We start from the raw sequence: 10,333 nt of genomic DNA on the forward strand, positions 1-10,333 counted from the left end.
CGATATGGACTGACGTAGCAGCTCAGTCGTTTAGATAGATTATCTGATCTACGTAATGAAGGAGACAAAAAGAACTTTGAGATAGCCATAGGAGCAACCTGATTCGAAAAATATACTGAATATGAACAACTCAACGCCTCCAGGTTCTGAAGAACACGCGTGTTTTAAAGTGGATATATTCCCGTTGTTCATCTTTGCGTTTTTGGTGAACATCTTTGCACTGCTTGCTGTTCTAAAGGCGCCGCCGCGATCAACAACTACAAACGCTGCGAGACAAATTCATCTGCTGATATGTTGCCTATCTGCTTCGGATACTGTATCTGTTGGTTTACAATGTTTAATGCCCATTGCTTCGTTCATAAATTGTGGCTGGTGGGGAGGACAGACAACTTGTTCTCTCTTTGGCTACCTCAACGCAATTTTAATTATCTGGTCTGCGTGGATCGTGGCACTTCTAAGTTTTCAGAGATTTCTTTGTACTGTTTCCCCTTTTAAACACCAATGCAAGTTTACAACAAAGCGAATCAAGAAGGCGCTATTGTTGTTATTTCTTTTCACGTCTGCGTTTTTTACTCCTCCTTTACTTGGAATTGGCGAGTTTGTTTATTACAAAACTGGTCAGTTTTGTAGCTTGAGTTTAACTCCTACTGGATTACCAGATTCAATATTTCTTTCGCTTGTTGTTGCCCATGGATTTGTATGCGTTTTCTTAATCTTGTTCTTCAGTCTTCACGTCATTTTCTCTCTAAAAGCAAGACGAAGGGTTTTCCAAGGAAGAATACCTCGCGCTGTGGAAGATTCAACCTCGACATTTGTTGCCTTAACGAAAGCGATTGCATTTGTCTTTTGCATTTGCAACTTTCCTCTCTTGGTATGTTATACCGTGACAGGAGTGTAGTTTTCTTTTGGATGAAAATTATTCGACGGCACAGATTTAAAATGAGATTGGTGTAGTAATAAAGATTGTTCCGGCTGAAAAAAAAATTACTCGATCGATTAAATCTTCTTCTGAAATATCAAATTATTGTAGGCCTGCAAGGATCAAGGGCGTTAACAACATAACCTTAGCCTGTTCCAGGCCCTAAAATAGTAATGTGCAGAGATTCAGATGACGAGCGTCTTTTTCTCGCTTGGCTTGCTTTTCGCGACGCCCCTTCGTTCCTTATAAGCCCTTATAATCCCTTCCTCATAAGCCCGGTGGCTTCCCTTGGCTTTCCTTGCCATTAGCCTTTTAAATATTTAGATTTTCTTGTTTTTTTGTACACGCGCGGTTATGGCAAAATAATCGACAATAAACTGCCAGGCACAGGCTACAAAAACAAGGCGAATTGCCAACAAACCCAATAACAGCAACAAATGAAATGGAAACGAAAGTGTTTTTATTGTTTTTCCACATCTTTAAAAGTCCCATACTTAGCCCGTGCAACGACGTTTTCACAGATCATTTTTGTAGCCTAATTTTGGAGTATATTTTCACGCGAAATTGGAAGCACCGTTTCGTATGTGTGGGCATCCCTACTACGGTAATGAGAAAAGGGCTTGAAAAAGTTAATACTGGCCTTAGAACAGTACAGTACTATTTTCTTGTCTCCGATTTTTGCTCTCTGATTTGTATAGACTCATTCTACAGTCAAAATTCGCTGGAAAATTGATCTAAAAATACATTAGTCTGAGAAAAAAAAACGGCGTTGCATGGGCACAAGGAAAACGGCGCTCGCTTCGGGTTGTAGGATCCTGCTGAGACATAACAGCCGCCAGCGCTTAAATTTTAATGTGCTTGGATAATCTCCCTTCAGAGCAGCTTCTTCCTATGAGGTTCAATCTTCACCTTTCTTTTTTTTCTATTGTCGTTTTGTTTTACAGATCCGTATGGCAGTGGACTTAGGAAAACAGACTTCACGCGATGAACTTGGACTGGAGCATACCATCACAATGGCGCTACTGTTTGCCAATCCCTTGACCAATCCCTTCATATACGTGGCTTGCAGAAGACGTTATAGAAACAGTCTTAAATTGCTTTTTTGTAGACAATGCAATGGTGTGGCTCCTGCAGATAATTTAGCGTTTGTTATTGTCTATGCAGCAAGAAGTTTCAAAAGAGGTCGAAGTGCTAAACAAGCCACATCTTATCTGTGAATGATTCCTTTAAGAAGTATAGCCTTTTTTGTCTGTAAATAAAATTAAAAATTTATAATTTGTTTTTATTTGACGGCTCTGCACTCGAAAAGCGCTCGTTGGTTCAATTATAATGTTTGTAACTAGAAAGAAAAGTTTTAACTCTCTTAAGGATACTATAGTCATGGGCTCCTGCTCTCTTAAGATATTAAATTAAAATTTCTTTGTCATGCATAAAGTTTTCAAAATAAGAAATAAATTTTGTTGTTGTTGTTTCTTATCTTTTTCTTTTTTAATTAAACTTTTCTTCACAAACAGTACCACATTGCAACCACGGACGAGCCACGAGAAAGCGTCAAACGGTTACGCAATATGATGTAACCCCCTAGACTCAATAAAATAAAAATATTTTTACAGAACAAAAGAAAGGGAGGAAAATCGTGCAAAAATTAGTCAGTGTACATGCACTTTTTGATAAGTTCTTATTATCGGTAAACAGTGAGATTTATACATGTAATGTGCCAAGGTTCCATGACAATGACGTAACATTACAATGTCACTTTTTTCAACAAAATATTATATTATTCTACATTATTCAAACTTTTATAACAACTCACTTTTTGTAAAAGCAATCATTTGGAATGATTTTTTTATTCTTTAAGTTCATGTGGGAATTTTTTTCCGACCGTAAAATAAGCTTTAAAGGCTGTTAAACTTCTCCAGTGTACTTCACATTCACAAGGCTGTCACCAGGAAAAATTTGGAAAGAGTTGGGAAGCTTGACGAGAACATTTGATATCTACGGTAAGAATAACTGTGTTTTAATGCATTTGTTTTATTAACGAAGAATTTTGAGATGCTTTTAATATACACAAAGTGAAATTATGGCTAGTTACGACGTTAGATTCTGTTCGCCAGAGCATAAGATCTAGAGTAACCCGCGGTACATCCCAAAACGGATTTTTTACTATGATGTCGACTTAATGACCTCGTTGAAGTGACTGATGCATGTCTAAAGGCTTTCTACATTTGACTAAATTGACAAGAGCTGCTGGAAATGTTTGTTCTTGATTTGAAACGTAATCAGAAATAAACGTTGATGGGTTGAAGTTCATTGCCACCCGCCGTCTTGCTCCGTTATAAAGAGTTTGACTGGGATGAACGTCGAGCTGTTCAGTGAATTATGTCCGACAGAATTAATAACATTAAATAACCAAGGTTTGATTATCATTATTTACTGCTTCAGATACATTTACGAAGATGCTGTACTTCATTGCTATCGTTTTTTTCTTGGCCTTCATCACCTCGTTCCAGAAATCATCTCGTTTCCCAGAAACGTACGATGATCCGAATTTTTAGTCCCATATTACTTGATTTTTGTCTGACCTGTTGATCGAATGATTCTTGCATATATTCGATAAAGATCGAGCGCAACAATTAAAGTACTTTCACATGGTACTATTTATTTAGTATGTAGTTCTAACTTTTTTAGTTTGTGGTCAAATCCTATGGGGTGACCATTCAAACGAAACCTGTTCAACAGGACTTTCACATAATACTATTTATCAAGCCACGTAGTTTAGAGTCTGTTTTGAGTCTAGACAACCTTTGTTTCCGTTTTTATCAAAGTCATTACTCTCGTTCAATCTTACTGGTACCCATTTATACACCTCGGCAAAGAGAGTCAGAGTGGAGTAACGTTCCTTGTCTAAGGAAACAACGCGATGGGCGAGGCTTGAACCTCCAAACCCGGAGTTCGAGGTGTTAACCGCTTGGTCACAGACGCTGGCCACACGTTCAGATACGGCTGTAGGCAAATAAAATTGATTAGTGAAAGTTTTTCTGTAAATTTTTTTCAGATCCCTGATTGGTTCGTTAACAAAAATGGTGCGTTTCACTACCTTGGCTTTCCTGGCATTGGTCATCTCGCTTCAGGCGCTCTCTGGATGTGACGCCATATTACGAGTTCGAAGAAGGAGGTCGGGGGTCATAGTGAACAACAACAACAACAATAACAACAACAACAACAATAACAATAACAACAACAACAACAATAACAATAACAATAACAATAACAACAACAACAACAACAATAATAACAACAATAACAATAACAACAACAATAACAATAACAATCTGTGGTGGAATAATATTCCTCCATTGCAAAACGAAGTAGCTTACGTCGTTGCTATCCACGCTGGATCTACCGGCAGCAACATGTTCATCTACAAAATCAGCCTTAATAGGAACGTAAAAGTGGTCACCGTGTCAGGCATTGATCTGTTGCAAAACGCACTTGGTGAAGTTAAACCGCCGCTGTCTTCGCTGACAACTAAGAAATGCGAAGTTTCCTCCTACCTCGAGAAGTTTGTTGAGGAAGCGAAAAAGATTGTTCCGGAATCTAGTTGGCTGTCAACACCCATTTTACTTCTGGCGAACAAAGGAACAGATAAAGCTGTAATGGACAAAGTAAGTAATTCACCTGCATTTCTTATTCCTCATGAGCTTGCTACGCCAGTGTAGGAAAGGAGAAGAAATTAATTCGAATTGTGAGCTATAATTTCTTTTTGTGAAGAGACTGCAATTAAGGCCAAGCACTGCGCTTATATAATTTGATTGTTACTTGATATGGAGCCATTTGTAATTGGAAAATTAACAGTAAGAAATCAAATTAGACAAACACTAAAGTACCAAAAAACAGCTCCACAGGTATTTTTGCTAACACCCAAAATCAACTGAGCAGATTAAATTGGTGTGCAAGTAGACCGTGTAGTATCTTCTCCTTCTTCTAAAAGGCAGGCAGATGGCAAAAGTATTTATTTATGCACGGAAGAACTTTCGTCATAGATATTTCTTTCATTGTTAGGAACCTTCACAATGAAATTCATTAATAAATGTTCAAAACCTTTAAATTGACACTAACAACTGTAACTGTTTGTCATAACCACAGGTGAAAGACGTGCTGCGGGATAAATACGTTTCACCATTCCTGTTCAAAGATGACAATGTGGTGACCATTTCCAAAACGAATGAGGCATTTTTTAGTTGGATCTTCAACGCCCTTCAAATTCCAGTTGTTGTGCTCGTTACGCCATTTGCTTAGCCACCAACAATACCGTTCCCAAGGAAGCTTTCGTGGATTAGAGCAGGCCGGAATCTGCGTTGAATTTTTTCCTCATGACCATGTTTGTTATTGCAGTCTTCGTATTGCACAAAACTCTTCATGGTGTGTTACTCAAACATTTCAAGTGATTTCCAACTTCGTTTGCTATCAATTAAGATGTTAAGACCAGGATAAAGACTGGCAATAGTGCTTTAACGCCCTAAAAATGAACTGTCGCCTGTTATTGCAAACAAATTTCAAAAAGATTATTTTCGTCACGTCCTTATTTGGGTATGATAATATCAAGGCTGTGTTTTGATTGGTAGACTCATTTGACAAAGTAAAGAGACTTCCTCAGATTATTGCAAAAAGGCGTTCTGAGCACACAATATCAATTCAAAGACTGAAATCAAACCCGTCAAAAGTGATTAATAAAGTTAATTGTGTAAGTGATGTTTCTCCTTGGCTTATGTTAAAATAAAGTCAGCTGTCTATCAATGAACGTGTAAATCGGTCCTTTCGTTTTTCTTTCAGCTTATGGTTTTTTTACACTTAAGGGAGGTGGAGCGGGGGAGTGGGATCAACATTCTGCGATTAGATCAATCAGATTCTTGTTTCGTGAACTGGTAGTGATCAAAGCCAACAGGCTCTCGCCCCAAGGCTCTCGCGTCTGGTCCATTTCCCTTTACGTCGCCTCTCCCGGGTGGGCTAAGGGGGATTTTTTGCTAGCTCCAAAAGCTACATGAGCATTGAAAGGCCACTTTAAAATTCAGTCCAAAATGCCACAGTTACTGATCAGATGACTAAGCGTTACGACCCGATGGTGTTTATTAGTCCAATACGTTTCCGGGGCTTTTCCCTTCTCGTTCTGTGAGAGAATATCTGCAGACTAGCGGGGGAAGCTACTTCCCCCGGAACTTTTTAAATACCAAAGCCGCGTGGGCGACCCCATCAAACGTTACGTTTGAAAGGGAAGTGGGATTTTCCCTTTTAATATGTCCCCAACACTACAAAATTCGCAGTGTTAACTGAGTTTGTCTTAAATTAACTACAATAAAGACGATTTGCCTGAAAATTTTGGGCCAAACCACTGCCCAAAAGTCCACTTCCGGTTGAAATGCGTTCAGTCTCGTGGGAAGACCTTCCAATCTTCCTTGGTTGCCGTATTGATATTAATGAGCTAACCAGAAGCGCATTGGTTATTGGAACAACTAGGCTGGATTCATTTATTTAACTCTTTACAAATTTGAATAATGAAAGCAATGTTTGTAACCTGAGTGATGTCTCCCATAATTATTGTTTAGTGACAAGTTCTACTTTGAAAGTTTTTTTCTTAACTTTCTAAGAGGAAGGAAGCCATTGATAAAGGACCGGAAATGAATTAAAGAGTTCCTTTCTCTGTTCTTTTTCTAACACTGTTGCTTTGTTTTCAATTTTATCATTTAAGAATACCTTAAATTATTTCTACTCTTTTATTTAATAATAATAATAATAATAATAATAATCATAATAATAATAATAACGGTTTAATATCAGTACATCCATGGTATGGCTGTTCGCCTGATATAAAAGTAAAATGAGGAAATTAATATAAATCTGAATTATGAATTTGTAAAAAGCTAGGTAATAAACAGTAAAATGTAATTATACAATATATACATACATTATTTAAAACTAGGCAAGAAATCATTTGCCCTATTCCGGCAGAGCTCCCTTAAAATACATAATGTTTGCTTGCTGAAGGATTTACAACATTTAACGTTGGATGCCAGAGAATTGAAGAGGGCTGCCGCGCTATACTGAAAAGTGTCCGAGGCGTGGGGAATAACTAGATTTATGGTACTTGATGACCGTAAATTTCTAACATGTCTTACTTGCTCAAGCTGAAGGTTTCTGGGCCAGTCATGAGAGTATATAGCTTTGTGCGCGGCCTTTAGAACGTGCCATTCTCTACGTTCTTTCGTAGGCAACCAGCCTAACTTAAGAATAGAGTCAATATTGTTAACATAGCGTCCAAAAACAAAACTGGCTGCCGCAAACTGGATGCGCTGTAACTTTTTTAAAAGGCAATTTCCCGTTGTATTGACGGAGTCATGATCAAGTTATATTTTTAAGCGGGTTATATTTAAAAAAAGTATCTGCTTCCGAAAGAGGCTTTTTTGGCGGATTATCCAGCTAAACTAGGCGAATTCCGGCTAGGGTATCATAATCAGAGACCTGTCAAAAACTGATTAGGGAATCACTTTCTGAAAGCCTTTTGAACCGTAAGAGGAAGGAAAGCTCCTCCACTGAAAATTCTTTCCCCGAAAAATATCAAAATCGGCGTTTGTTGTTTATTTATACCTTGGTTTCCGTCAAAGTTTTGCGGCCAGTACAGACAGTAAAGAGTTCTAAAGTGAGGTCTCAGGTGCTTCAGTTTTTGTTATGATTTTCTCTTGATCTTTCAAAAAAGAATTATATTCACCTTCTTTTTCAGTAAAAGAATAAGAATTTACCCGCGTATTTTCGAATTTCCGCCAATTCGGGAGACTCACACGGTACTAAAGGTCAGCGGCTTACAGTATGCAAATCATGTGATCAAATTCTCCGCGGAGGAAGTGAGATGTATTTCCTGGCGATGAATTGGAGGTTTTATACGAAAAGATGTATTATTAGCGTTTCAGACAAAGCATGTGAAAGTCGCACATGTTAGCTAGTATGCTTTTTATCTTCTACATCGAAAGAGATGAATGTAAAGGAGAAGGCCAAAGCTTTTGAAGGTAAAAAACACATAGCACTTGTCCAATTCGTGACCTAACTTGGGGAGTAGCACAAATGTTTGGGGGGTGTTTCTTTTGACTCGAGCTTAGATCAGTTTTAGTACCACTGATGTAAATTTGGTTTACAGGCCAAACCGTTTATCTTAACGCAGAATACGTTCTTAGATGTGTCTTTACATGTCTGAGACATATTTAAAGACAGGAATACATTTGGGCTTTGTGTATTTCCTCCTCGCTTATCAACACGTCGGATGGAAGCCTTGATCAATATCACGTTTCAAATCGTTTACTTTTTGGCTTGTATTTTGATGCCTTTATTTTGTGTATGTTACTTTGCCTGATTTGCAGTGAGGCAGTCGGTGGTTGGAGAAAGCCCTCCGCCGAAGAAAAAAAGTCGCGAAGAACTCATCGGTGAGGCATATGTAATTGCAACTTTATGAATTAACTTCAAGTGTCAAAGCGTCATGTCATAACTCTCACGATCCTAACTGTAGTCTTATTCAAGTACTTCTTTTTCCTTTTTTTTCCCCCTTCATCTCAACGTTTTCTACCCTGATTTTAAGCGTGGTTTCTTACATTTCCCGTGGACAAAAGTATTTCGGAAATTATTTGTTATTAATAAATGCTATAATCTTGTCACCTTCAAATAAGAGGTCTAGAGTATCAAATTCAATTGTCTACGGAGTCATCGGCTTCGAAATAACCATCGTAAATTTTATTTAATCGTTCGTCAAACTTAAAGTACATTCATGTTCCTCTTACGGCAATTTTGGTTTCATTGAAGAATTGATTTATAGGCCTTATAAAGTTTATAGTGTACTCAGTATTACTTGTTAATTTGTGCGGCAGACATGTTTAATCTTGTGAGAGTACTTCAAAAGGATGATGAGGACTTAACTGTTTAAATTTTTGGGGGAAATAAAAACTGTTTTGCCCTGTACTAGTCTGCAGTGTGCAGATTTCCCTGCTGATCATTAAATAACTAAGAAAGGTAAAGGTTTATGTATCGATTTTGCTTCCCAAAAAGTGTCTCTGATATTCATGTGGTTAAGATTACTCTCAGATTTAAGATTTAGGCTTCCACAGCAATGCCTAAGCCAGGCATAAATGTTAGGAGATATTTATTAAAATAGCCTGAGATCAGCCAATATCATTCTTTAGCAGCTCTCTCGCATTTCTCTTACGTGGCCACAGAAAATTTTCTTTTCATTTCATTCAAGTAATACAGAAATGTAGTCTGATCTCTGGTTATTTATATTTAAGAAAAATAGACCTGCTTCAAGTATTTAAGAAAGACTTTGTTTTGTAGGAAACAAATGCGATGACAATAATACCGTTACAAAGTAAGTTGCCTGGCATTTACACATTTTATTAATTACAAGATGATTCTAGATGATAAAGAGCTACTGTCTTGTTAGCTGTGGGCCTCAAAGGCTGTTGACTTGGAGAGAGGAAAATCCTAGCACCAGGAGGATCCTAGAAGGTGGATCATCCTTGCGCCGTATGTTTTCTGTATTCGGTTTACATGCAAAGGGTTGTACTTGTCCCTAGCACTAGGAACTTGCTAGGAAGTACTAGAATCTTCCCTGCTGAGAGGTAGGAAGTTCCTAGCACGAGGAAGATCCTAGTACCATGTTAACTGCTTTTGTTAAGAAGATTCTAGTTTTAGGGACAAACCGGGCAAAACTGGCGGCAGGTCCTTCAATATAGGTAATCACAGCAATAAAGGCCAACAATTCTGTTTCCTGTTACTAAGTTGTAAAGCAGTGACAGTTGCTGCTGAAAGGTTGTTATTAACCAGGGCAGAAGGACCCAAATTGCATGTTAACTACTGTCACCCACCATCTTTCATAATGCCATCTCTTTTTGGTAACCACACAAACCAAAATTTCTGTAAGTAAACTCAACTAAAAATTTGTTCTGCCATCTAGGATCTTCCTGTTGCTAGGATCTTAATCCCTCCATGTAAACAGCCCTGTAGACGAATTTCACAGTGCCTGGTAATCAGAAGCTATAAAAAGATGCCATTTGTTTCCAGAAAACAATATGCATCTGATAACTTACTTTTGACAAGGCTGTGCTCTAAGGAAAATTGAAGGGAGCCCAGTACTGTGAACCTGTAAAATCTAGGGTGCCCGGCATATGATGTATATGAAGAAAGTAAGATTTTCCAGTTGCTCAAAAGCAAAAGTTTATAGGCACCAGGAGCCACCGGGCTCTGCTAGAGTACAGCCCTGTTTGAGTAGATCTATGTGAATTGTTTGTTGTGATTCTCTTGCTGCCATCTTGCCTTCTTCAAAAGAAAGTGGAATTTGAGCTCTAGTCAGGCCATGTGTGTTGTATTGTGTGATCTGTG

At 38.1% G+C, this 10,333-nt stretch overlaps 1 protein-coding gene across 1 annotated transcript; it reads left to right on the forward strand.

Annotated features, from left to right (window-relative positions):
* On the forward strand, positions 1-2,235 carry LOC140922197 (cysteinyl leukotriene receptor 2-like). The gene is made up of 2 exons (XM_073372173.1): positions 1-871; positions 1,864-2,235. The coding sequence occupies exons 1-2, from the start codon at positions 122-124 to the stop codon at positions 2,134-2,136; spliced, it is 1,023 nt and encodes a 340-aa protein (XP_073228274.1). The 5' UTR covers positions 1-121; the 3' UTR covers positions 2,137-2,235.
* The last annotated feature ends 8,098 nt before the right edge of the window (positions 2,236-10,333 follow it).

The sequence above is a fragment of the Porites lutea genome, chromosome 13 (assembly GCF_958299795.1).
Source record: "Porites lutea chromosome 13, jaPorLute2.1, whole genome shotgun sequence".
Taxonomy (NCBI): domain Eukaryota; kingdom Metazoa; phylum Cnidaria; class Anthozoa; order Scleractinia; family Poritidae; genus Porites; species Porites lutea.

Excerpts from the sequence above, each read along its gene's own strand:
- LOC140922197 (XM_073372173.1), top strand. The coding sequence starts at position 122 with ATGAACAACTCAACGCCTCCAGGTTCTGAAGAACACGCGTGTTTTAAA. Across the intron at positions 872-1,863 it reads TTTGCAACTTTCCTCTCTTG|ATCCGTATGGCAGTGGACTT; the intron begins GTATGTTATACC and ends TTTGTTTTACAG.